The sequence below is a fragment of the Siphateles boraxobius genome, unplaced genomic scaffold, assembly GCF_051911475.1.
Source record: "Siphateles boraxobius isolate OS27281-9 unplaced genomic scaffold, OSU_SipBor_1 48, whole genome shotgun sequence".
In the NCBI taxonomy this organism is placed as follows: Eukaryota; Metazoa; Chordata; class Actinopteri; order Cypriniformes; family Leuciscidae; genus Siphateles; species Siphateles boraxobius.
In genome coordinates, this window is record NW_027509119.1 from 665,816 (window position 1) to 692,069 (window position 26,254).

At 39.5% G+C, this 26,254-nt stretch overlaps 1 protein-coding gene across 18 annotated transcripts in view; it reads right to left on the bottom strand.

Moving 5' to 3' along the window:
- Positions 1-439: 439 nt before the first annotated feature.
- camk2d1 (calcium/calmodulin-dependent protein kinase (CaM kinase) II delta 1) overlaps positions 440-26,254 on the bottom strand; it is a 105,962-nt gene continuing 80,147 nt past the window's right edge. For 2 of the 18 annotated variants that reach the window (XR_013194594.1, XR_013194596.1), the window contains exons 14-20: positions 20,320-20,373; positions 11,359-11,407; positions 5,645-5,720; positions 5,472-5,566; positions 2,326-2,554; positions 1,298-1,657; positions 440-1,163 (exon numbers count right to left, since the gene is read on the bottom strand). Coding sequence is in view for 11 of the 18 variants with exons in the window: in XM_077201556.1 (XP_077057671.1) it covers positions 2,322-2,554; positions 5,472-5,566; positions 5,645-5,720; positions 7,538-7,828; positions 11,359-11,407; positions 12,539-12,583; positions 20,320-20,373 (843 nt within the window). In the remaining 7 variants the exon portion in view is untranslated. Of the gene's footprint in view, positions 1,658-2,321; positions 2,555-5,471; positions 5,567-5,644; positions 5,721-7,537; positions 7,829-11,358; positions 11,408-12,538; positions 12,584-20,319; positions 20,374-26,254 lie in introns of those variants that run through there. The other 16 variants (XM_077201545.1, XM_077201544.1, XM_077201546.1 and 13 more) reach the window with 12 other exon arrangements.

Consider the following 26,254-nt stretch of genomic DNA (forward strand, 5'->3'; position numbering starts at 1 on the left):
TTGTGAACTTTGTGTTTATTTGACAGTTTAAGCTCAATAAGCGGGGCATGCATATTACCTAAACAAAAGGAAAAGGAACAAAACAAAATATTTCTCTACATCTGATGTTTTTGTTAACCAGCAGTCATTACACAAATATTCTGGGTTAAATAACTTAAGCAAATTATTAATTGTACATAACAGTAACGAATCACTATACAAACATTCAAATGGATCTGCAAAGTTGTCTTAATCATCTAATGAAGTTCTGGTTATGTCTCTGTAAGAATCAATAAGGCTTAACATTGGTGAAATATAAATTTTCCACTAAACAGAAACAGAATATTCCTACTATCAGGCATAACTAAAACTAATGCAAATTCTTCCACAGTTTGATGAAGATTAGATGGAATTAATTGGTCATGATGAGTATAATATCAAAATAATGTCAATACAAACATTTTGCAGAAATCACACATTTTATTAGACACTTTAAAGTATTTAGAAATCTATCAAGTCCTCCAGTAATATAATGATATAATGTTGTAAAATGAGGAAACTAAAGCTAATCCAGAATTATATGTGTATCACGTTATTGTATTCTACTTGACCATTGCAAAGAAGATCTTCAAAAGATTTGGCTATTTCTGTCACAATAGAGGCTCGTATGAGAAATGAGAGGAAGGTTATGAGTGATGAAAATCATGCACTTTTCATAAAAGCTCAAAATGACAACGCAACCTGTTCGTCCTCTTTTCTTTGAAGAGTCCCGCAAATTCCAGTGAGAAGCAGAAACCCGATAAAAACTAACACAACAAATCTAAATTTCACACAGTTCATTAGAATGGGCATCTGAGCATGTCTGGTGTAATATAGTGTGAGTTACATTCTTCTTCCACACATTCAGTTGTTTGATATAAGCATGACAATGAATGACCAAAGAAATACAAATAAAACTCTAAACCTTTCCGCTTTATCAACAATAAACTATTAATACTCCAGAGTGTAAAGCAGAAATAGCACTTCACATAACTTCACGAAATGTACATCACTAAAAACCGTAAGCAAGCTCATATTGGTCCTTTTAAGAAATATGTAAATTATCTGCTATTTTGAATTTGTCATTAATGACAAATTTTATTAAAACTAGTGCTGTCAAATCGATTAATCGCGATTAATCACATCTAATTTACAAGTTTGTAAATATGTGTGTGTGTACAGTATATACTGTATACACAAACACATATGATATATTTACAAAGGTTTCTGTTAGATGTGATTAATCGCGATTAATCGATTTAACGGCATTAATTAAAACAAAAAAAAAACTTGAATAATTATTTTCTGATATACAGTACCCCTGTTCCCAAACACCACAGATTACTAACAAACATCTTCATATATTTTGTTATACAAAAAAAATTAATTCTTTAAAAAAGTTTAGAGTATTAAGTAAGAACATGCTTTTCACATAAATGAGTACAGTGTGCAAACAGCATACTCAATACATGTAATGTACTCGCATACAAATCCTGATATGAAAGGACTCCACGCTCTATATTCTAGAAGTCCAGCAGTAAATGTAAACAAGACTCGTGTACAGTAGAGCGAACTGAAGATCATGGTTGAGTCAGCGGACACTCGATGAAGCTCGGCTGGGCTCCGGAGAACATATTAACTGAAAAAGTAAAGAAATATTGTTAGATTCAGACTAGGGCTGCACAATTAATCGCAATTTACATGTAATCGCAATTAAATCGAGTTGGCTTATCGCGATTTGAAATTGCAAATGCTGTGATTATTTGTTATGCGCAGCTCGTCAGTGATGATTGGCTCTGTAAAAGCACTGTGAGTTTGAGTCACTTATAATGTGCATTTGAAAAAGCAACACTCGTCAAATATCTTTCCAAACATGAGAAGTATTTATGAACCTCTTGTCCAACAAAAGACTACATTTAATAACACGCTTTTCCTCCAAACTCACTTCATCAGGACAGCTGAGCTCCTCCTCCTGTAAGATGATGAGCTTCTGACACAGAATACGGCAGTCGTGTGTTTATTAGTCATGTTTAATCAAAGCGTTTCAATCTTCAGATTATTCAGATACAGCGATAGTATTTCCTGGAATGATGTGTGTTATCTACTTCTGCAGGGCATATTTGGCGTGTGTGTGCGAGACGCCCTCTGGCAATCTTACTACCGATCAGCCGTTCTTCCCTGACAAACTGCACATATAATAATCACAGCCTTTGCCAAATCACGTGCGGTTTCATTAGGATTAATTGTGCAGCCCTAATTCAAACTCTCTTCGTCAGGGATGTTTCGAGACACAAACACAGATCTCACTTGTTGGGCACAGTTGGCGAGCCAGAACGGTGGAAGTGGATATTCTGCCATTTTCCATCACGACGATGCCAGACGCGTGTTTCCTCCGACTGCATCGTGCGAGGCGTATTGTTGACATCCATGTATTGGGTGAGCCTTATATAAGCCACGCACGCAGCGTCCTCACCGATCAGGTGTACGTGAGGGTTCAGCAAGATGGTGTGGATGGGTTTGTGGCCTTTGGAGAGAGCTAGAGCAGAAGAACAATAATGTTTAGAGGGAATTAAAAATGGTGGTTCACATAGAGTTAACCAATCACGCATACTTTGTGTTTGGACCGATAAATGTGTTCTAGATGTGCTTTTGCTATTGTTAGCAAAGACCTACTTTTGACAAGCATCTTTCATACGAGATGGACTGGATGTTGAACGTATTTCCAGACACAGCAGACGGACAGTGAAGTCTAGAAGACAGTCTACTGTATGTTGTTCCCAGTGGAAACAATATAAATGCTCAATAAGCAGAGTAAAGGGCCGTTCACTCCAACGACGATAACTATAATCTTAAAAGTGCATTGTCTAATATTTATGAGGATCTATTGACAGAAATGCAATATAAGATCCATAACTATGTTTTCAGTGGAGTATAAAGACATTGCATAATGAACCGTTATGTTTTTATTAGCTTAGAATGATCATTTATATCTCCATAACCGCGGGCGCTCCCTTCTGGAGGTCGACATATTGTGTGGTCATATTTCTAGCGTAGCCGACAGCGAACACACCGCGCTACAGAGCGCGTTGCCTCACTACCTTGAAAAAGAAGTTTTCAGTGGCGTATAAAGACCTTATTAATGAACCGTTATATTTGTATTACCTTAGAATGAGCAGTTTCTGTCTACACGCACCGCGGGTTCCCTTACATTGAAATGCGCCGACATGTTTCTACAGTAGCCCTAAACGGACAAGCGTGTTTCGTTACTATGTTGCTCTTCAGCGAATAAAACACTGACACAATGATGAACAAGTAACAATAATATTCGCAATAACATAGTTTTACTGAAAAATTAAGTAAGCATAATTTCTTAATTTATCCTAGTAAAAAAACCTCATTGCTGAACTGGCTACTCTCTGCTGTCTCAGACGATGACATTTTCCTGTCGGCCACCGTAACTTCTGTTGGTTGCAATTCGTAACCTCACCACTAGATGTCGCAAAAAATCACACACTGCACCTTTAATGATATCATTCTAAAATCGTTGTAAACGTAAAAGAATAGCAGAGTCCACAGCACAAATATAGAGGATAAGCATTGACATCACTTTCCCGCCGTAACACGTTCCCTCAGCCGGACTGAGTGGCAGAAGAGATGCTGAGCTGCGTTTGCATATTGTAACCAGCAAGTGTAATAAAATCTCAAAGATATTAAACTCATTAAAGCTCCAGTAGGTAGCTTTTGTAAACAAATATTTGTTAAAACTGTCATTATGTCCTGACAGTAGAATATCAGACAGATAATCTGTGGAAAAATCAAGCTCCTCTGGCTCCTCCCTGTGGTCCAACTGCCATTTGCAGAAATACACCGCTCCCGGTCAGAAACAACCAATCAGAGCCAGGAGGAATGTCTTAGCAGTGTCAATCACGCTCGTATACGCGCTGATCACCCCTCTCTTGCACAGCGCGAGCGCGTACCGTCGTTCGTGACTCTTCTGTTCAAATTTGTTGATCCAAATGAACAAATCTTTTTTCGAGTCATTTCATTCATTCAACGAACGAAATGACTCGAAAAAAGATTTGTTCATTTTGAACGAGTCTTTTTCGGAGTCATTTCGTTCATTCAACGAACGAAATGACTCGAAAAAAGATTTGTTCATTTTGATGAACGAGTTCGAACAGGAGAGTCACGAACGTGCATCACAGAACAGAGCAAGGCGAGCATTTGTGCTTATAAAACTTAAAGTTTTTTATTTATTTTTGAAATTACCGATCGTTTCGCTAGATAAGACCCTTATTCATCGTCTGGTATCGTTTAAAGCCCTTTGAAGCTGCACTGAAACTGTCATTTGGTCCTTGAAACGTTTGTGTCCTATTGAAGTCCAATATATGGAGAAAAAGCCTGGAATGTTTTCATCAAAAACCTTAATTTCTTTTCGACTGAAGAAAGAAAGACATGGACATCTTGGATGACATGGCGGTGAGTAAATTATCAGGAAAAGTTTTTTTAAAAGTGAACTAATCCTTTAACGTTATCTTACTAGCTATTTATAACTTATAGAAAGAGTGCAACGTTAGAAAGTTAGCTGCTACATGTATTGCAAAATACATAATGATTTGAGGACCAAGTTTGTAGTCAAAGTATGGGCAGGCCATAGTCAATGTAAAGCATATTGTTGATGTTTCGTCCCTATTAGTGAATGTTCCATAACTGTTTATAATCCGCCGTCATCGGTGGTCCTGCTTACTAGCCTGCGCGTTCACGGCTAGCTCCGCTGTGGAGGGAGAAGCTGTGGAGGAGGAGCTGTGGAGGGAGGAGCTGTGGAGGGAGGAGCTGTGGAGGGAGGAGCTGTGGAGGGAGGAGATGTGGAGGGAGGAGCTGTGGAGGGAGGAGCTGTGGAGGGAGGAGCTGTGGAGGGAGGAGCTGTGGAGGGAGGAGCTGTGGAGGGAGGAGATGTGGAGGGAGGAGCTGTGGAGGAGGAGCTGTGGAGGGAGGAGCTGTGGAGGGAGGAGCTGTGGAGGGAGGAGCTGTGGAGGGAGGAGCTGTGGAGGGAGGAGCTGTGGAGGGAGGAGCTGTGGAGGGAGGAGCTGTGGAGGGAGGAGCTGTGGGGGAGGAGCTGTGGAGGGAGGAGCTGTGGAGGGAGGAGCTGTGGAGGGAGGAGCTGTGGAGGGAGGAGCTGTGGAGGAGGAGCTGTGGAGGGAGGGCTGTAGCGCAGCAGAGAGCAAGGGGGTTGGACCTGTAAGTTGTGCTTGTTCAAATTTTCAGGCTAAGTCAACATTTTCTCAAAACTCCCTACTGCAGCTTTAAAACAATATGCATGTTGGAGCTTGACAGCCAACTCAATTTCTTAGTACAGACAAAAAGCTGTGTCATCATTCTGTTTGTTCCATGGAAGATGTAAATGATGACAGACTTTTAGGTAAATGATTCCTTTAGCATGAAACATCACGTACAGTTTTCAAAGTAGAATCTGTGGAAATCCGTGCCCTCCACCAGGTTTCCCAAAGCTTCCGGTTCAAAAGATGTCAGTCCAGGGTCACAGATCTTCCTGTGGAATATTATTTACATATTAAGACAAGATATTGTTAACAGAGTGAAGGGAAAGCAATGAAATAAAAACACTCACGTGTATGCTTCGAAATCTCCGTTATTAATGGCTTCAATCAGCAGCTCTGTGATTTTAATGATCTCCTGTTTCCGTGCTGAAGCACACAAATAAACAAAGAAAACATCGAACAAAAAGTGAAAAACACACTAGTTATCTTAAACAAAAATACAGTGCAACCAATAAATAGCTCTTTTAAATCTGTTCCGAACAATGTGTACCTTTTGACAACCATTTTTTTATTGTTGAATTGTAAATTCAAAATCCATATTCTAAACTTTATCAACTTGAATAATTTGAGGGTGAGTAAATCATGGGGTAATTTTCATTTTTGGGTGAACTATAAGTCTGTCAACTTTCAGTCAGATTGTGGAATTGTGTTTTCTGAAATGAAACATCTCTTTGATTGTGGAGTTATTTTTATAGCCACTAGAGGGCACTGATGCTCCTTTAACGTCTTATAGCACACCGCACCTCAAGGGACACTTTACAATCAAAACTAGAGACAAAACAGATGTTTGCAGAGACGCTTCAGTGCTTTAGTGACACTGACAAAATGACAGCAGCAAATGAGCACTCTCTATCTCATCAAACTCTAAATAAGACAAGCAAGTAAATGGTATATGGCATTAGAGTGTGGAAAGCTTGTATTCGCTGTGTCCAACCAGGTTAATAAATCATAGTAAACTGTATTTCTATTTCTTCCATGGTAATGTGTGCTCACAGTGACAGATTCTCAGAGAAACTGGCCAGCAAGTTGTTCATTTTCCACAAGGCTTGGTGATTTTACTGATGCAAATGAGAAGAAACAGCAACACAATACTCGGACAACCAATGGGAGCGCAGACAAACACTGTAGTTGATTGTAAGCAAGATATGTAAGGTAATCATAGCTCATAAGTTAATCGCAAAATTGATTTTTGGGTTATACATTATGCACTATAGAATTTACAAACACTTTCCCTCTCTTGAAAGAGGAAAGCTGATAGATTGTCAAAATGGAATGGCATCTTGTTTTGTGGTCTCTCTCTCTCTCTCTCTCTCTCTCTCTCTCTCACACACACACACACACACACACACACACACACACACACACACACACACACACACACACACACACACACACACACACACACACACACACACACACACACACACACACACACACACACTTTGTATTTTCATGTTTTATGGGAACTTTTGATAGACATAATGGTTTTTATACGTACACTAACCCGACCGCTACGGATCAGTTAGAGACTGACAGAATTAATTAGTAAATTTCAGAATGATGAATTAAGACTTTTTTGTCAGAAATGCACTTTTTTTTTGTGCAGAAATTCACCAAACATGCACTTGCGAATCGCAAAGACTTTTGCTTGCAAATGCGATTTTATTTCACAGAATCGCAAATTTATATCTCACAATTCTGACATCATAACTTTATAAATTTGAAGTGTGAAAGTCGCAGTTACCTTTTGGTTTATTTTATTTCGTGCCGGAAACAAGCTTTCACAGAAAAATGAATCCAGCATCTAAAAATAAGACATTGCTTGGCTTAACTAAAATCAGCTGAGGTTTTGTCTGTGCAAATCATATAATAATAATAATAATAATAATGTCTGCTTAGTACATGCTTCAAGTAATTTATAGTTAGTTACTGGTTCAGCCAATCTCATGGGAAAACATACGATTATTAGAAGAAAAGTAAAGTAAGCATTGAGGTCCACCCCTAAACATACTGTACCTGTCAGCAGATCGTATGAAAACCAGTGTATGAATTCAAACAAAAAAGCCACCAATTCGCCAAAACGCATAATAAATATGAACTGGCGTGAGATTGTGTTGGTTCAGCAGTATTGTACACCAGTTTATAAGTGTGCGTTGACTCCCGGTCTCCCTCCTGTCACTTACACTGAATGGTGACGTGGTTCTGGATTAGCTGAGATCTTTTGGGAGCAGCTTTGGGAATAATGCACTGGCAACAATCGGCTGTTGAGTTGGCGTAGAGGAACGCCAAAAAGGCAGATAGGAAAACCAGCAGGTATAGAGCCAGGAGGGCTCTGAGAATGAGGTTACAGCAGACTTCTTCAGGACACATGTTTGGGAAGAACCAGGAGATAGAGGAGGAGGAGGAAGAGGAAGAACTAGACTCACGGGAATGAGATTGTTCACGCTTGTATATTCTAGTAGACAGGCGGTAAACTGGCCCAAGGATATAGAGGATTTATTTATATGGGAAGAACATCAAGGGCAGGATAGATGGATGGATAGGTTGGCAGATCAATGGATGGAAGATCAATGGATGGAAGATCAATGGATAGATAGGTTGGCAAATCAATGGATGGATGGGTTGGCAAATCAATGGATGGATGGGTTGGCAGATCAATGGATGGATGGGTTGACAGATCAATGGATGGAAGATCAATGAGTGGATGGGTTGGTAAATCAATGGATGAATGGGTTGGTAAATCAATGGATGGATGGGTTGGCAGATCAATGGATGAATGGGTTGGTAAATCAATGGATGGATGGGTTGGCAAATCAATGGATGGATGGGTTGGCAGATCAATGGATGGATGGGTTGGCAGATCAATGGCAGATCAATGGATGGATGGGTTGGCAGATCAATGGATGGATGGGTTGGCAGATCAATGGATAGATAGGTTGGCAGATCAATGGATGGATGGGTTGGCAGATCAATGGCAGATCAATGGATGGATGGGTTGGCAGATCAATGGCAAATCAATGGATGGATGGGTTGGCAAATAAATGGATGGATGGGTTGGCAGATCAATGGATGGATGGGTTGACAGATCAATGGATGGAAGATCAATGGATGGATGGGTTGGCAGATCAATGGATGGATGGGTTGGCAGATCAATGGCAGATCAATGGATGGATGGGTTGGCAGATCAATGGATGGATGGGTTGGCAGATCAATGGATAGATAGGTTGGCAGATCAATGGATGGATGGGTTGGCAGATCAATGGCAGATCAATGGATGGATGGGTTGGCAGATCAATGTCAAATCAATGGATGGATGGGTTGGCAAATAAATGGATGGATGGGTTGGCAGATCAATGGATGGATGGGTTGACAGATCAATGGATGGAAGATCAATGGATGGATGGGTTGGTAAATCAATGGATGGATGGGTTGGCAGATCAATGGATGAATGGGTTGGTAAATCAATGGATGGATGGGTTGGCAAATCAATGGATGGATGGGTTGGCAGATCAATGGCAGATCAATGGATGGATGGGTTGGCAGATCAATGGCAGATCAATGGATGGATGGGTTGGCAGATCAATGGATGGATGGGTTGGCAGATCAATGGATGGATGGGTTGGCAGATCAATGGATGGATGGGTTGGCAGATCAATGGATGGATGGGTTGGCAGATCAATGGCAGATCAATGGATGGATGGGTTGGCAGATCAATGGATGGATGGGTTGGCAGATCAATGGATGGATGGGTTGGCAGATCAATGGATAGATAGGTTGGCAGATCAATGGATGGATGGGTTGGCAGGTCAATGGCAGATCAATGGATGGATGGGTTGGCAGATCAATGGATGGATGGGTTGGCAGATCAATGGCAGATCAATGGATGGATGGGTTGGCAGATCAATGGATGGATGGGTTGGCAGATCAATGGATGGATGGGTTGTCAGATCAATGGATAGATAGGTTGGCAGATCAATGGATAGATAGGTTGGCAGATCAATGGATGGATGGGTTGGCAGATCAATGGCAGATCAATGGATGGATGGGTTGGCAGATCAATGGATGGATGGGTTGGCAGATCAATGGATGCATGGGTTGGTAAATCAATGGATGGATGGGTTGGCAGATCAATGGATGGATGGGTTGGCAGATCAATGGCAGATCAATGGATGGATGGGTTGGCAGATCAATGGATGGATGGGTTGGCAGATCAATGGATGCATGGGTTGGTAAATCAATGGATGGATGGGTTGGCAGATCAATGGAAGGATGGGAAAGCAAATCATGTAGACATGGGTTGATAGTGGGAGGGCAAAATGCAAAAAGCAAGGAGGGGAAAATGAGTAGAAATGACATAGAAGATGAATAACAGATTTACACCCCTGAAAACAGACATGAATGAAACAGCAAAGGAATGACAAATGGAACAGAAACATCTCTGTTGTAAATACATCTATCTTTTTCACTTATTTAAAGGAATTTAAAAAGAGTTGTTCTTCACAGGTTTGACATCATGGCGTTTCGTTCAGAAGACGCGCAAGAACCAATGGCAACTTTTACCGTCCATTTCAGAGTTTTGGGGGAATTTAAAATGAATAGTGATTTTTTTTTTATCCACATGGACAGTTTTTTTTTTTGAGTGGTGATTATTTCTGCATAGGTTTTAACTTAGGTTTAACATGTATGCATTGTTCATGAAAGAAGTGATTACATTATTAATCTACAAGTATTTGACTATCTTATTTTGGTTATGAAAATGGTCAGTTCACAAAATGAGAGAGCTGGTCAGATTAAGAACTGTGAGTGGGGATTTGCATGTACAAAAAAACGTATTTAAGCAAAATATTTATTTATTTCTCTGAAGTTCTTGACAGGTGTAATGACATTCACTCTTATACGACTCTAAGGGCCAGATTTACTAAGAGCTTTATCAGCGCAAACCCTCTTTTGCTGTTAAAAACTACTGTCAGGATTTACTTAAGACACGCAGTGAGAAATTAACACTGAAAGGCGAGGATGGGGTTATTTCTGCAGATGATCTTATTGCATATGCATGTTTCGGGGTTTCCCTTTCAGACAGTATTTATAGGAGGAGAGTGTTTAAATTAATGATGCAAGGTGATTTACTAAGGTTTGCGCTCGTCAATTCACTGGTGTTTGCGCCATTATTTACCGGCTAAAAAACTATTAAACCAGACGCTAATTTACACTGCTCTTGGTAGATTGTGTTGGTCATTATGGAAATGAAATCTGGCCTTTGCTGTTTAGAATCAGAATGAATAACAACTGAAAATACCATTAAATATCATGACACAAACGCACACACACACAGACACACACACACACACACACACACACACACACACACACACACACACACACACACACACACACACACACACACACACACACACACACACACACACACACACACACACACACGACCATCTGCATTTATATCACACAACCTAATCTACAGATATTTACACGGGGGACACAACTGTTGTTCTAGCTTCAAAGCTCACGATAGCAAAAAAGAGGAACAGAAAGTTAGAAGGCATGTGAGAAGAAAGCTTAAAATATAAGATATAAGATATAAAGCTTCAAAGATATTCACCAACCGTAAATGATAGAGTACAGTGGGCCAAACTAATAACACATGCAGGAAACAGGTGATCAGATTCTGCATGTTTCCATTTTTATAGCATGATACAGTATGTAAGTACAGTGAAAGGCTGCATTCAACATTTATTGTCTGAGAGTAATCGTTTAAGAATCGGTCTAATAATTGACTTCTAATCTCAAAACTCGTAACAGAAAAAAGGTAGGAAAGATCAGAAGTCTTTTTTTATACATGAAATATTGAAGCAAAAATGTCAATGTTTCATGTCTGAGATTAACTCTTCTACTGTTCACTAAAGAGGTGAATATGAATATAAATATAAAGGTAAACGTAAAGCAATAACAGGTTGCTGATCTGAAGTCTGGGTCAGGTTCACTGTACCTTTAATGTCCTCATCTTCAATTGTGGTGTTGGCACTTTCTGATGATTCCTGAGAGAGAACAAACATATGCATGAAGGAAGGAAGATATATACATAAATAGGCTCATGTTAAATGAAAAGTAACAACAGTCAGAGAAATGATTAACCCGCTTTCAGAAGGTTAAAAACCTAGTTAATTGATCAGAATAGAACAGAAAGTGTATATATTGTGATGACATTTGGAGATTATGTGGCATTGTGTTTCATTTCCTAACCAAGCAATAACACAATGTATTTCTACTGTATAAAGTCAACTGGACTGAGACCTCAGCTGAAACACACAATGATAAACACGTATGATGTGACAGACATTCAGTGACAGTGAATTGTTTAAACATTTCTGGCTTTCTGCATTTATTACTTATTAAACATGATCTGATCTTAATTGAACTGGGGTCCTGTTTACACCTGGATTTAAGGTGCGTTTTGTTTTATTTATTAATTTGGACTATTATGAAAGAGCAGGGCATCTGTGCAAGAATATTTTGTAACATTATAAATGTCTTTACTGTCACTTTTTATCAATTTAATGCATCCTTGCTGAATAAAAGTATTAATTTCTTTCCCCCAAAAAATTCTTTCTGACCCCAAACTTTTGAACAGTGTAAGCGTTTAATGTTACAAAAGCTTTCTATTTCAGATAAATGCAGTTCTTTTGAACTATATATTCATCAAATAATCGTGAATAAATGTACACAACTGTTTTCAACACTGATAATAATCATAAATGTTTCTTGAGCAGCAAATCATCATATTATACTGATTTCTGAAGGATCATGTGTTATGATGAGTAAATTATGATGTAATGATGTAATGAGTAATGACGCTGAAATTTCAGCTTTGGTAACAGGAATAAATTACACTATAAAATATATTCAAATAGAAAACAGTTATTTTAAATCGTAAAGATATTTCACAATATTGCTGTTTTTTTAATTAAATAAATGCAGCCTTGTTGAGCAGAAAACTTGTTTTAAAAACATCTAAGTGAGTATATATATATATATATATAATTTACTTTACAAACTGAATCATTTTTATTGACATAAATCATCTGACTGTGATAATAGACAACATTCATCAGATGCAATAAGCCACATTTATAGCCCTTTTATTTTAATATTTCAAGATCACTTAATACCTTGTTTCCATCAGTGGGATTGTGGATTATAGTGGTTTGAGGCTCCTGATAGAGAAGTGCACAGAGAGAGAAAGGAGGATAAACAGAATAACAAGAGTTCAGAGTCCGTAGCAGAGAGCTGAAGAGTTAAAGGACACCAAGCCTTACAGATATAAGACTCTTTCAGAAATATGCTACAATGTGGCCTGAAACGTTTTAAACAAATATCGCTTAACCTTTAGAAAAGGCCAAAAAAGAGCTGTTTTGATACAGGGTTGTTCTGATAATATTCTTTTCCGTTAACAAAAACGTTAGCAAAATCTGTGCAAATTGAATGACATTCTTTACTTGCAAGCTGATAATGCTTCTTAGGTGTCACAGTTAGGGATGCTCATATTGACCGTTTAACCGTTAACCCGGGGTTAAAAAAAAACTTCAAAATAAAAAAAACTTTTAAACCGTTTAACTTGATCAGTTACAATTTGTACTTTCGGTTAACGCAGTGGTAGGCAAGTTCGGTCCTAGAGGGCCGCTGTCCTGCAGAGTTTGGCTCCAACACTGAAAAAAATCTTCACCTGCCTATAGCCTTAGTAATCCTGAAGACATTGATTAGCTTGTTCAGGTGTGTTTGATTAGGGTTGGAACTAAATCCTGCAGGACAGCGGCTCTCTAGGACCGAACTTGCCTACCACTGCGTTAACCGAAAGTACAAATTGTAACTGATCAAGTTAAACGGTTTAAACGTTTTTTTTATTTTGAAGTTTTTTTTTCAGTTTGCTATAAAATACTATATAGCCTATATTTGTTAACTCACGGGGCGCGTCGACAGGCGCAAACACACTCGCCTACAGACATATTTCACTGAGCTAGCAAAATGAAGCGAGCGAAAAGTAGCTAGTCTGTGTGGGACCATTTCCACAGAAAGAGCGACGAACTTACTTGGAAAATATACGACGCGGTATTAAAAACAGCAGTAATGCAAGTACTATGCAATATCACTAGCGAAGCAAACATCCACGCGCAAATGAAAGGCGCTTCCCGAAGCTGGCCACCGCAGCGAGACGTTATCTCTGTGTTATATCCCGGGATATCTGTGCCATCGGAGAGGCTGTTTTCTGCCGCGGCTCTCACTGCGCTCCAGACTAACCCCACATCATGGAGACGTGATACTTTTTTTAAAAATAAAAACTAGTCAAGGTGTGGATTGAGGTAGCCCTGCTATTTTTATTTGACGAAAAAACTTAGTCTGACTGAAAACAAACTGCCGGTTTAACAAGTTGCCGGTTTTTCAAAGCTTCAAATGGATTCAGTGTTTTCTTTTTTTCCATCTAAATTTAAAGTTAAAAAAATATATTTAGTGTAGGCCTATTTTATGTTTTTCTCTGTTGCCACTGTCAGAAATGCTGCAGGCGAGTGAACATGTGATGTGAATCAGGTTCTGTTGTTGATCTGTTCTGTGTTTGCACGTTAATATAAACCCGTGACATTTTTGGGGGGTATTTTTAACGGGTCACAGACACTCGTCAATTTAATTTTTTTTAATGACAATTCAATATTATAATCTTATCAGTTAACGGTTAATACTCGGATAACGAGCGGCGGTTGTCGGTCGGGAAGATTAACAGTAATGAGCATTCCTAGTCACAATGTAAATAGATAGTAATGTGGGACACGGCTTATTATATGAAAATTAAGGACATTCATTCTGTTAAAACTATCTATACTTCATGCTTGGTAAATGTATTATGGTAGATTATTTATACATAAGATAATGTTTACCTTTAATGTTTAAAAAATTAGGCATCAAAGTGCACCATATTCATGAAAGTGTTTACTGAAGAACGTCTCGGGTTACGTGACTGTTACTGTCCCTGAAAAAGCGGAACGAGACGCTGTGCTGATCAGCGCATCGGGAACGTCTTTAACGTGACCAGCTGTGAATATGTGTGCAACACGTCAATGAAATTAAAGGGAAAATCAGCAGTAATAATGAGCAGAAATATAAAAAATGACAAATTCAGCTGACGTTCCAAAAAGCAATAATTAAATAATTGAAGTCAGGTTCATCCTTAATTTAAGTTTTTGAACTGCAGTACATCGAATGCTCATATATGGATATTAAAATTTCTGGGTATTATAAAGTAACTTTCTCTAACAAAGCTTGGTGAACTTTAGGAAGGAAGAAGAGCATAGTGGTTTAGACAATTGTGTAATGGGAATATGGGAAATTAATACAGAACATCTTCACTAGAGCGACACTACAGGATACTCAGCCGAAACAAGCATGCAGTGCATTAAATTAAAAGTGAATTAATTAATCGTTAAAATTACCCAGTTGAAAAGACACCATTTGGTTGTGTTTTGATTACTATAAATCTAATTTTTATCACAATCATGTTAAAGCAATTGTCAACAGAAGCGTACACAGAAGTATGAACAGCAGGTTCTGATTGAAAGGCAAGCTGTGTGTTTTTGTGCAGATTCTGGAAATACCAAAGAGTAAAAATAGACTGTAAAATAGGGGCCAAAATACAGTGTTGGTATTTTACAGGGTTTTTACCCATGTTTGGAATTATAATTTGTGTTGTCTTTTGGCTTAGAGTTAAAGAAAATATCTGTAAACTTAACAGATAATGTATGGCAGAAAATCACCAATATACCTTTTCTTTTTTTTTTCTACTGATCTCCCCTCATACAATGTAGTACCAAATGATAAAAAAGGTAGATTGATATAACTGATATATCAGTCAAAATAATTGGATAAACTTGACTGAATTTATGTTACTCATTCTTAGCTTATCAACATATATGCTTTTGATGTAACTTGTGCTTACATTACATTAGATTTGTAGACAAATATGAATTGTGCCAATACATAAATTCCTTTAGAAAACAATTATTGTAATTGATGAGTTCACAGACGTCATGTTTAAAAGCGTCCCAGGAACAGTTTGAGAAAAGATCAGACTGAGCCGAGCTGCAATCTTAACAAAGAATGGCTGAATGTCAGATGGTCTTTATTTAGTTCTAATCTAATACTTTCATTTGTGTTTTTTTACAGAGATTTGATGATTTATCTATTACTCTAAAATGAGGTTCTATTTTTGAAAATGTGACCCAGACAGCAACATAGTATCGGCCCAGATCCGGCCCATATCTGGGCCATGTTGAATCCACCATGTTGTACCGGATCTGGGCCGACACTATGTCGTATATGGTAGGTGCTTGCCTAGCCGACTAAGATCTTCTGCGTGATCACTAGAAAGCCAACTCTCACGTCTATGCAATGTTCTGGTTCTGATATATGTAGCTATACGGTTGCTAGGGTCATCAAAATGGTTGCTAGGGTGTGGATAGGCAAGGGTTATACTTATTTGGCGGTCTGAGTCAAAAGAGCCCACCCTCATGTCTTTATGTTGTCCTGATCCAGAGATATCTCAGAATGCAACATAGTGTCGGCTCAGATCCGGCCCACATCTGATACATGTGGATTCCACACTGCCCAGATGTGGGCCGGATCTGGGCCGACACTATGTTGCTGTCTTGGATGACTCATTCGATTTACTATATGGTTGCTAGGATGCTCTAAATGGTTGCTAGAGTCTACTACAGCTGGGTTGAAAGAGACAACCCTCATGTCTTTATGTTGTCCTGATCCAGAGATATCTCAGAATGCAACATAGTGTCGGCCCAGATCCGGCCCACATCTGATACATGTGGATTCCACACTGCCCAGATGTAGGCCGGATCTGGGCCGACACTATGTTGCTGTCTTGGATGACTCATTCGATTTACTATATGGTTGCTAGGATGCTCTAAATGGTTGCTAGAGTCTACTACAGCTGGGTTGAAAGAGACAACCCTGGTGTCTCTACAATGTTCTGATCCAGAGATATCAATCTCATTCTTATTCAATGGGAGTCTATGGGGTGGTTTCTAGGGGGCTGAAACTGGTTGCTATGGCATGCCTTGGAAGTTGAAATGTCCATGTTTATTGGCTGCTTGCCAAGTCTCTAAGACCTTCTGAAGATATGATGTCACAAAGTTCTGTCCAATGTTAAGTCTATGGGATTATTCGTCCACTGGATGAAAATCTAATGCCTGATTGCTTATAAAACTCATAGCAATGTTGTCCTCGATAAGCAGCATAATTTGAGAACTCATTATTAGGTGCGAGTCGAGTTAGGTGTCGAAATTTGTACTAAACTTGTTATTCGCTTCACAAGCAACACTAATAATAAGAGTAATGAATTAGTAGTAATAATAAATGAGTTAGTATGTGTGAAAACGTTTAACTGGTAGTGTAGGAAATGTCTAGAACACCAGCATTTATCAATACAGCCATACAAAATAAACGGTCCCACTTTATATCAAGTGGCTTTAAGTATTATGTACTTACATTGAAAATTATGTACAATGTACTTATTGTGTTCATGTTGTATTTTAAAACTCTTTTGCTGCTATTGAGGTGTTATACGGGTAAGGTTAGGGTCAGGTGTGTGTGATACGGGTAAGGTTAGGGTCAGGTGTGTGTGATACGGGTAAGGTTAGAGTCAGGTGTGTGTGATACGGGTAAGGTTAGGGTCAGGTGTGTGTGATACGGGTAAGGTTAGAGTCAGGTGTGTGTGATACGGGTAAGGTTAGGGTCAGGTGTGTGTGATACGGGTAAGGTTAGGGTCAGGTGTGTGTGATACGGGTAAGGTTAGGGTCAGGTGTGTGTGATACGAGTAAGGTTAGGGTCAGGTGTGTGTGATACGGGTAAGGTTAGAGTCAGGTGTGTGTGATACGGGTAAGGTTAGGGTCAGGTGTGTGTGATACAGGTGAGGTTAGAGTCAGGTGTGTGTGATACGGGTAAGGTTAGGGTCAGGTGTGTGTGATACGGGTGAGGTTAGAGTCAGGTGTATGTGATACGGGTAAGGTTAGGGTCAGGTGTGTGTGATAGAGGTAAGGTTAGGGTCAGGTGTGTGTGATACGAGTAAGGTTAGAGTCAGGTGTGTGTGATACGGGTAAGGTTAGGGTCAGGTGTGTGTGATACGGGTAAGGTTAGAGTCAGGTGTGTGTGATACGGGTAAGGCTAGAGCCAGGTGTGTGTGATACGGGTAAGGTTAGGGTCAGGTGTGTGTGATACGGGTAAGGTTAGGTCAGGTGTGTGTGATACGGGTAAGGTTAGGGTCAGGTGTGTGTGATACGGGTAAGGTTAGAGTCAGCTGTGTGTGATACGGGTAAGGTTAGGGTCAGGTGTGTGTGATACGGGTAAGGTTAGGGTCAGGTGTGTTTGATACGAGTAAGGTTAGGATACATGTATGTTAATACGGGTAAGGTGAGGGTCAGGTGTGTGTGATACGGGTAAGGTTAGGGTCAGGTGTATGTGATACAGGTAAGGTTAGGGCCAGGTGTGTGTGATACGGGTAAGGTTAGGGTCAGGTGTGTGTGATACGGGTAAGGTTAGGGTCAGGTGTGTGTGATACGGGTAAGGTTAGGGTCAGGTGTGTGTGATACGGGTGAGGTTAGGATCAGGTATGTGTGTGTTACGGATAAGGTTAGAGTCAGGTGTGTGTGATACGGGTAAGGTTAGGGTCAGGTGTGTGTGATACGGGTAAGGTTAGGGTCAGGTGTGTGTGATACGGGTGAGGTTAGAGTCAGGTGTGTGTGATACGGGTAAGGTTAGAGTCAGGTGTGTGTGATACGGGTAAGGTTAGGGTCAGGTGTGTGTGATACGGGTGAGGTTAGAGTCAGGTGTGTGTGATACGGGTAAGGTTAGGGTCAGGTGTGTGTGATACGGGTAAGGTTAGGGTCAGGTGTGTGATACGGGTAAGGTTAGGGTCAGGTGTGTGTGATACGGGTAAGGTTAGGGTCAGGTGTGTGTGATACGGGTAAGGTTAGGGTCAGGTGTGTGTGATACGGGTAAGGTTAGGGTCAGGTGTGTGTGATACGGGTAAGGTTAGGGTCAGGTGTGTGTGATACGGGTAAGGTTAGGGTCAGGTGTGTGTGATACGGGTAAGGTTAGGGTCAGGTGTGTGTGATACGGGTAAGGTTAGAGTCAGGTGTGCGTGATACGGGTAAGGTTAGAGTCAGGTGTGCGTGATACGGGTAAGGTTAGGGTCAGGTGTGTGTGATACGGGTAAGGTTAGGGTCAGGTGGGTAAGGTTAGGGTCAGGTGTGTGTGATACGGGTAAGGTTAGGGTCAGGTGTGTGTGATACGGGTAAGGTTAGGGTCAGGTGTGTGTGATACGGGTAAGGTTAGGGTCAGGTGTGTGTGATACGGGTATGGTTAGGGTCAGGTGTGTGTGATACGGGCAAGGTTAGGGTCAGGTGTGTGTGATATGGGTAAGGTTAGAGTCAGGTGTGTGTGATACGGGTAAGGTTAGGGTCAGGTGTGTGTGATACGGGTAAGGTTAGAGTCAGGTGTGTGTGATACGGGTAAGGTTAGGGTCAGGTGTGTGTGATACGGGTAAGGTTAGGGTCAGGTGTGTGTGATACTGGTAAGGTTAGGGTCAGGCGTGTGTGATACGGGTAAGGTTGAGTCAGGTGTGGTGGTATGGGTCGGTTTAAGGGTGGGTTAAGGTGTAAGGGAAGGGTCAACTGTGTAATTACAAATGTAATTACATAAATTAATTACAGCTGTAATTACATGCAGGTATTTTTTAAATATAAGTACAGTGTAAAAACATGTATGTACACAATAAGTCCATTGTATCAAATTATTAGTTCCAATGTAAGTACATAGTACTTAAAGCCACTTAATATAAAGTGGGACCAAATAAACTGTTGACTACGTCTTTACACTCTTAACATGTATGTTCAGTGATGCGTGTTGGGAAAACGTGGTTAGTTCATGTATGCACTAGGAAAGAATCCTCAGTTAGCAAACACACGAGTACCGGACAAACGCTACATGGAGACCCTTAAGCACCAAATGAAATAAAACCTCCCAAAATGTTAAGAACTTAAACATTTTCAAAACTCTCATGAAACCCCAGACTAAATTATTAGTACGTCAAATTCACGAACAGGTGAAGAAAATCATGTATGTGGCATTCAAACATTTCAATAGTACTCCAGTCCACTGTACAAATTTATGTCATGGGAATTGTTACGATTGCTTGACATATTAAATAGGCCACATTTGAAATCAAAAATAAATGGAACAATATATAGTCGCACTTTCAGAAGACATAGGTAATTATTTGACTGACTGCATTATCTCAAAGTCCCCCTATGGTGAAAATCCAGCGTTTAACGTTGTTTATATCTCTATGTGGTGTTTTAAATATGCTTTAAGACAAACCATGCGTAAATTCATAAGTCGACAGCATTGCTGAGTATTTTCTCCTTAAAACTGCAGTGAACCAAAGACCGTCTCAAAAACACGCTTTGATATCGTTGGTGTTTCTGACGTCACAAACTACCTTGTAACCAATCAGATCAACGTGTGATCGTCAACGAGTGGATCTCTGAGCTGAGTGAGTGAGTGAGTGGAGACGGCAGGCGGGGCTCATTTGCATATGCATACCACCGCGAATACTAAATGAGACAAGGGTGTCGAGTTACATTCAAGATATTATAAGGCATGAAGATTTTTTTTCACAGGAAAAAACGTTTAAATATGTCATTTTGGTGATCAAAAATGAGTTTTAAGGGATACAATTGTTGACTACAGGGGGACTTTAATGCAGGATTTTACACAAGTGAACGTGAATTGAACAGAATTCTAACAAAGAAAAAAGGTAACATTAAAAATGAGAAGTGTGAAGCCAATGGGAAGAAAAAGCATCTGACAAACAGTCATACAGACAGAGTACCAGAGCAGGAGAGGGTTCTTTAGGGCTGCTGATTACGCTGGTTTTGTTGTTGATCTATAGATGGACAGAGGCAGACAAGCAAAGCTTTAGACCAGCAAATCATTGAAATTACACAGCTTGCATTACCTGGATGTTGAAGGAATAGTTAATTAGCATATTTTATCAAAATGACAACAATTAACTATTCCTCAACTACAGCAAAATGGACTGTCAAATAACCAGATGGCAAATGTCATTTATGCAAAAGGGAATTTTACACAACGCACAAACTTCTGACTGAATTATGCTGTGTAAACCAGAAGTTATTTAAAAGTCACAAAAGTGTATCAAGCATAAATGTGTGACTGATAAAAAAGGGGGGAAAAATGGACTCCTAAGAGAATAACCCTGTAGATGAGGTTCATGTACAAGTAATTCACAGGATCATTAAACAGCAAAGACTTTTCATTGGTATCAAATGATGCCTCATTTCCCTTTAGGCAGTTATTATGTTTTTCTTTGACTATGTTTTTAAGACAAAAAGCCCAATTAAATACAAAGAGTGTTCCCTACAGAGACTGGAATGAAACTGAATTGAAGGTAATCCTGAATATAATAATCATGTCAATGCTTGTTTTATTCTTGTTATGCTAATTAAAGTGCCCCTATTATGCTGTGGGGATCAATGTAAAAAAACAACAAAACATCAGAAAACCACAGAGGATTTGAAGCAGATATGTAATACATTTTGAAGGCATTATGCTTGGATCCTTATGATATTAGAACATGGATGTTCAACACATTTAGAGGAGGCCAAATGTTAATGAAAAACTAAACATCATCCCTAAACCACTTTTTGCATTAAAAACCGACAATCTTCTTGTAATGTGTCATTGGCTACACATATGTTTATAACATTTCAGGTTGAGCTGTTATAACTTTCAATGTTTTGAAGTAAAATACACCGTTTTACTAAATAAATGAAGGATGGGCTCATGTACACATAGAGCTGGAAAAGTTTGCAGTCTACATCTAAACACTGAACAATAGTGAAGAGAACTACCAAACTAGTAACAAAATAATTTAGTTAATACTGATATTGTAATATCCAGCACATCTCAAGCTCTGCAGAGTTAGGCTTCCTTTTCTGCAGTTAGATGCAGTAAGACATAAAAAATCAAATCTTATTATAGCCATGCTACCAGATAATGATGCATTTCTCATTGTGTCAATGCTACTGCATAATTGACTGAAATGGAGCAAGACATCTAGCAACAATAATCTTATTATCCTCTCATTCATGAAAAGGAAAGATATGATCAAAGCATATACAATAGGAAAAACATGTTATAAACAAAGCTCTGCTACTTCCCTTTCAAAGTTGTAGACAAGAGTTGACAGTATGGGGATGCTATCAGCGAGACCGGTGTCTGAAGCATGTGTGAACACATGACAATAAATCATTGGCAGACGGCAGTTCATGATGTCACACGAGAGTATAAAAGGGTGCCTGTAATACACGTCATCAGCTTTCTTGTCTTCAGGAGCCGTTGTACTGACGGATCATGCTACCTATCAGATTGAATAGTAAATAGTAGTAGAAGTGAAGAGTAAGTTCTTTATTCTTAAGTGGTTTGTTCTAATCGCAATATGGTGTATCCGCAAAGAGACATCCATTAGTCAAAAGTCTTGTGGACACATATTTAGTATGTGTTTTATAGCCTTCTTTCAGAAACTTTATTTTTTTGTTTTTTCAATAACCATGCTTAAACAATATTCTCTCAAAAATACAAACATACATGTTGCTCACATATTATGGTAGCCCTGTTTGTGCAGAATAGAGTGTAATGACACTTTCACCATTAATATGTTTATAAGCAACTGAAAAAAGCACAAATGTCAGGGCATGTCAAAGCATCTCAAGAACCCCATAAACACCTTAGACCCCTAAGAGCAACCTTTTATAATATTGTCTGTATTATAAATCTAATCTTTGATACATTAAGCCTAAATCCCCATCTAATTTTAATCCTTGCTTGCAGTAGACAGTATACAGTATACATTAATAATACAGCTAACACCTGCCACAGTGATTGACTGAATTATAGACTGGGTATAATAAGTGATTGACAGCTTCGTAAGACAGCTTGGCCAAAATGATGTCTGCCCAATTCGGCATGTTCCATTGCGTTTTTGAAGCACTGATCAGATTTATACCACTGGCTCATGTGGTAACTGTAAATGTGTAATACCCTCACAGGACAACGCTTTGGTAGTCTCTCAGTCTCCTGTGACTCAAAGGTAGGCAACTTAACTTCAGTCACAAAAAATCCTGGCTGTGAGCAAAATCCATAACAAATGGGCTCACCAATAAGCCCTGTAAAGCATTCCTCGTGAGGGATATCAAAGCAAACCAACAACAAAATCATCTTAAGGGTCATAATTCTGTCTGAAGCTGACTCCAGTGGTTCAAGCGGAGGCCCTGTTAATCCTTCTAGGACTACAGATCATTTCCAGAAGGAACACAAGCAAGAAACAAAGGTTTCGGCAGTCTAATCCCACACATGAAACGAGAAACAAGTGAATGTCTACCAAAAGCAACAAACTCAACTGGTGCATGTTCACCAGCAATTGCCTCTAACATACACTCTGTAGTAGTTGCCTTAGTGTTGATGTCACTGTTATGTCACAGTGTAGTTATGGTTGAGCCCACAGAACAACACTCATAAAAGCAACACCAGCACTGAACTAGATCCAGATCGTGCTCTCTGCACCATGACACAAATAGCCGCCACATGAAAGCATAGAGCCTCCTTATAGAAGGACCTCTTGAATTCAAAATGGTCTGCATAATGTCTGTAGAAAGACCAGAACTAATCAAAGATCTCTAATCAAAAACAACAAACCCCAAATTTCCACAAGCCACATGGTGCCAACGCTTGGAAAAGCTGATGTACTCTAATTCATTGGAAAGTCATACAAAAGGGGCACTGGGGTAGTTTATATACGTGACAATGTGAATATTGTCCATCCTGATAATGTCAGAAAGGAAGGAAAACCTTCGAAATCTGTGCCCCAACCCCAACGTTTTGATTGTATTTATGATTTTTCAACCATTTGAACTAAAACAATCTGAAAATGTCTTTCATTACTCATTGTTACAGTTGTTCTGATGCTCCCGGCCATATTTGCATAACTCCTCATCATGCCTCTTTTGCGTGTGGCCCCTAAACTGCTGCTTGCAGCTTTATTTACTTTTAATTACTTTCAAAATACAATTTTGAGTGTATAGCCAGATGGGGAACTGGCCCTCCGATGTTGGGTGTAGACTGGTTACGTAAGTTTTCATACCTTATAGATTTCCATATCACTGCGTAATGTATTAATAATTCTAACTTGCAACTGCTAAAATATACACTGTTAAAAACACAGGAACACGGTTCCAAAACTCATCTAAAGGCGAGTGCACACTGTACGATTTTGCCCACGATTAGGCCGTCTGAGACAAATTTTGCAAATCCTAAAAGATTCCTAGACTAAAATCTGAAGTCTTTGATCGATAGTTTGACATGTTCGCCGACAGCCAATGAATGACCCTTGCTCAGGCGAAATTCTAGCAGTGTCATGAGATTTTTCTCCTGCGACGACCGTCAAATAGTCTTCATTTTTCAAGACAAGCCATGACCAAAATTAACGTTAGAGATTTCTTTGTAGCCACCATTTCAATCCAGCGTAAAACGCAACTCAATGTCACCGAGGAGTTTTCTTGTGTGCGTTCGTTTTTAACGCGTCTTGACTGCCGTATGTCTGGCATTAATGACCACTGAGATCCTACAGTGTGACATGACTTACAGCGAGGATCATGTTCGTACAATCTGACAAGCAACAATCGAAAAAGTAGACTATTATAAAAAAAAATTGTACAGTGTGCACCCGGCTTAAGACTCATTTAGAACAGATTCAGATTTCACAAGTTTTGAAAGGCACAACCCATGTTAGTGTCTATAAGCTAGAGAGAGAGAGCTGTGAATCAGAGTGTGAGAGATAAAGATGAGGTTACTCAGTGACACTGAATGCCTGACCTCAAGAACAGAAGAGACTGAACTATTTATGAACTATCTAAACACAATATTTGTTTTATTATGTTAGTCCTCCTGTGGTGAAAATCCAGCGTTTAATGTTGTTTATTTGCCTGTGTGTTGTTTTTAATACGCTTTAAGACAATCCATGTGTAAATTCATAAGTCGACAGCATTGCTGAGTATTTTCTCCTTAAATCTGCAGTGAACCAAAGACAGTCTCAAAAACACGGATTGAAATCGCTGGTGTTTCTGACATCACAAACTACCTTGTAACCAATCAGATCAACGTGTGATCGTCAACCAGTGGATCTCTGAGTGAGTGAGTGAGTGAGTGGAGGCGGGGCTCATTTGCATATTCATAGAACCACGTATACTAAATGAGGCAAGGGTGTCGAGTACATTCAAGATATTTTAAGGCACGAAGACATTTTTTTTTCAAGGAAAAAACATTTCAATAAGTCATTTTGGTGATCAAAGATGAGTTTTAAGGGATACAATTATTGACTTCAGGGGGACTTTAATACTGTGAAAGCTAAACCAAATAAGCATGTAGACAAAGATGACTGTTTATAAAAAGATATACTGTATATATACTGTATACTGTATACTATGTGTCCCCATTGGATCTGACCTACCCTTCACAAATGCTTACTAAAGCCATGACCCAAAAGAGCACTAACGCGTGCACATGCTCACCCATTAAACACGCTAAGCAAACATGTATGTGCAGTCGCTTCAATGTGAATAATTATTTATTTATGTGTTTGTATGACAGTGTGTGCATGTGAAACGACTGAGATAAATCAGACACAATTATTTGTTAGATTTCACAAATAATCTTTAAAACTCTCTGTTCTCTGGGATCTATGGTCCTATCCCCCCAACAAGGGCAAGAAGGGTCTTGGTTACCATAACTCGATCAGATAAGTTGGTTTTATTGCTGTTAAAAATGTGGTCACGTGGAAAAAGCAAAGGCCATAGGAAAGACCCAAAGCCCTTAAAACAGACTTTCCTGCATTAATTTATGAACGAACTGATCTGTAAATGAACATGCACCCCAGGACACTGTGTGAATGATTTACTGTCTTGTGTAGTGTCTTTTGATAATATTATGTCTTTGATACTATGTATTTTATGATAGAACCAACGGTCAATGTAACCCCACCTGTATCGTGTCTCCTATCTAATTAATCCTCATTTAATGACTCACACTTAGTGTACATCACCTTCTCATAGAATGCAGTGTGTGTATAAATGAACACAAACAGCAATGCCTACGTCTAACCCCACCTGAAACAGAGCCATAAATCTTCTCGCTTGGAAATTCCCTCTTTCTTATTGGTCGAGGCAACTCTGAGAGGTGGGACCTTTCTCAGACTTTAAATGGCCTCTACACAAGCTCTTCCCTCTCTTGGCCTTCTCGGTACGTTGGCATAGCTGTCCTGCGTGGCCACACTAGGCCATGAGCCATGTGCTCAGTCAGGAGAGAGAGGACTCTCTCAACCAGAACAGAATCAAAGGACAACATCAGGAGTGTGGACAATGAACAAACCAACCACGCAAGTTCATCACCGATTCTTCAGTCAACGCCGAAGAAATCGGTTGAGACGAAATCCTTCTTCATGAACTTCACGAAATGTTTCACTGCAAAGGCCATGCAAGTATACATTTAATGAGGTGCTCTGAAAATGATATTAAAGCTGATGGTTCTGTTCATAAATAAATGGATCTTTTCCATAGTTTCATTTCCGGTTTCATTCTGTCACTCACCATTTAACTATGCATGAAAAAGCATTCAGCTGCGCTCTAGACGCTGGGACAGATCTGTGGCAAAACTCAGATCAGAAGAAGATCGAAAGCACTTGTTAGAGGCAC